Below are 281 nucleotides of genomic sequence, written 5' to 3' on the forward strand. Positions count from 1 at the left end.
GGCAGTTGTGATGATGGGATGATTGTGATGCTGATGTTCATCTTATGCATTCCAGGATTACATAGACTTCCTGGAGGGCATCGAACACAATGGCTACAAGGGCAAGGTGGAAGTCAACCTGAATATTAACAAGCAGAATGCTGATTAAGTGTCGGCATCACTACGGTCTGAACTGATTGCTCAGTTCTATGGAAGAGATTAAGCATCTTGAAGACTGAAGATGTGGAAATTTAAATTGTTAAGACTGTATTTTAGTTAGGTGTTTTAAATGTGAGTTCTGA

The 281-nt window shown here is 39.9% G+C and overlaps 1 protein-coding gene across 1 annotated transcript in view; it reads left to right on the plus strand.

The window, feature by feature from the left end:
• LOC119591916 (gamma-glutamylcyclotransferase-like) overlaps window positions 1-281 on the plus strand; it is a gene marked incomplete in the record, with an annotated part of 9,117 nt that overhangs the window by 8,287 nt on the left and 549 nt on the right. Inside the window, 1 exon segment of the mRNA XM_037940669.1 lies at window positions 56-281. Within this exon segment, the coding sequence (XP_037796597.1) occupies window positions 56-148 (93 nt within the window).

This window comes from Penaeus monodon, chromosome 29 (assembly GCF_015228065.2).
Source record: "Penaeus monodon isolate SGIC_2016 chromosome 29, NSTDA_Pmon_1, whole genome shotgun sequence".
Classification (NCBI taxonomy): Eukaryota; Metazoa; Arthropoda; class Malacostraca; order Decapoda; family Penaeidae; genus Penaeus; species Penaeus monodon.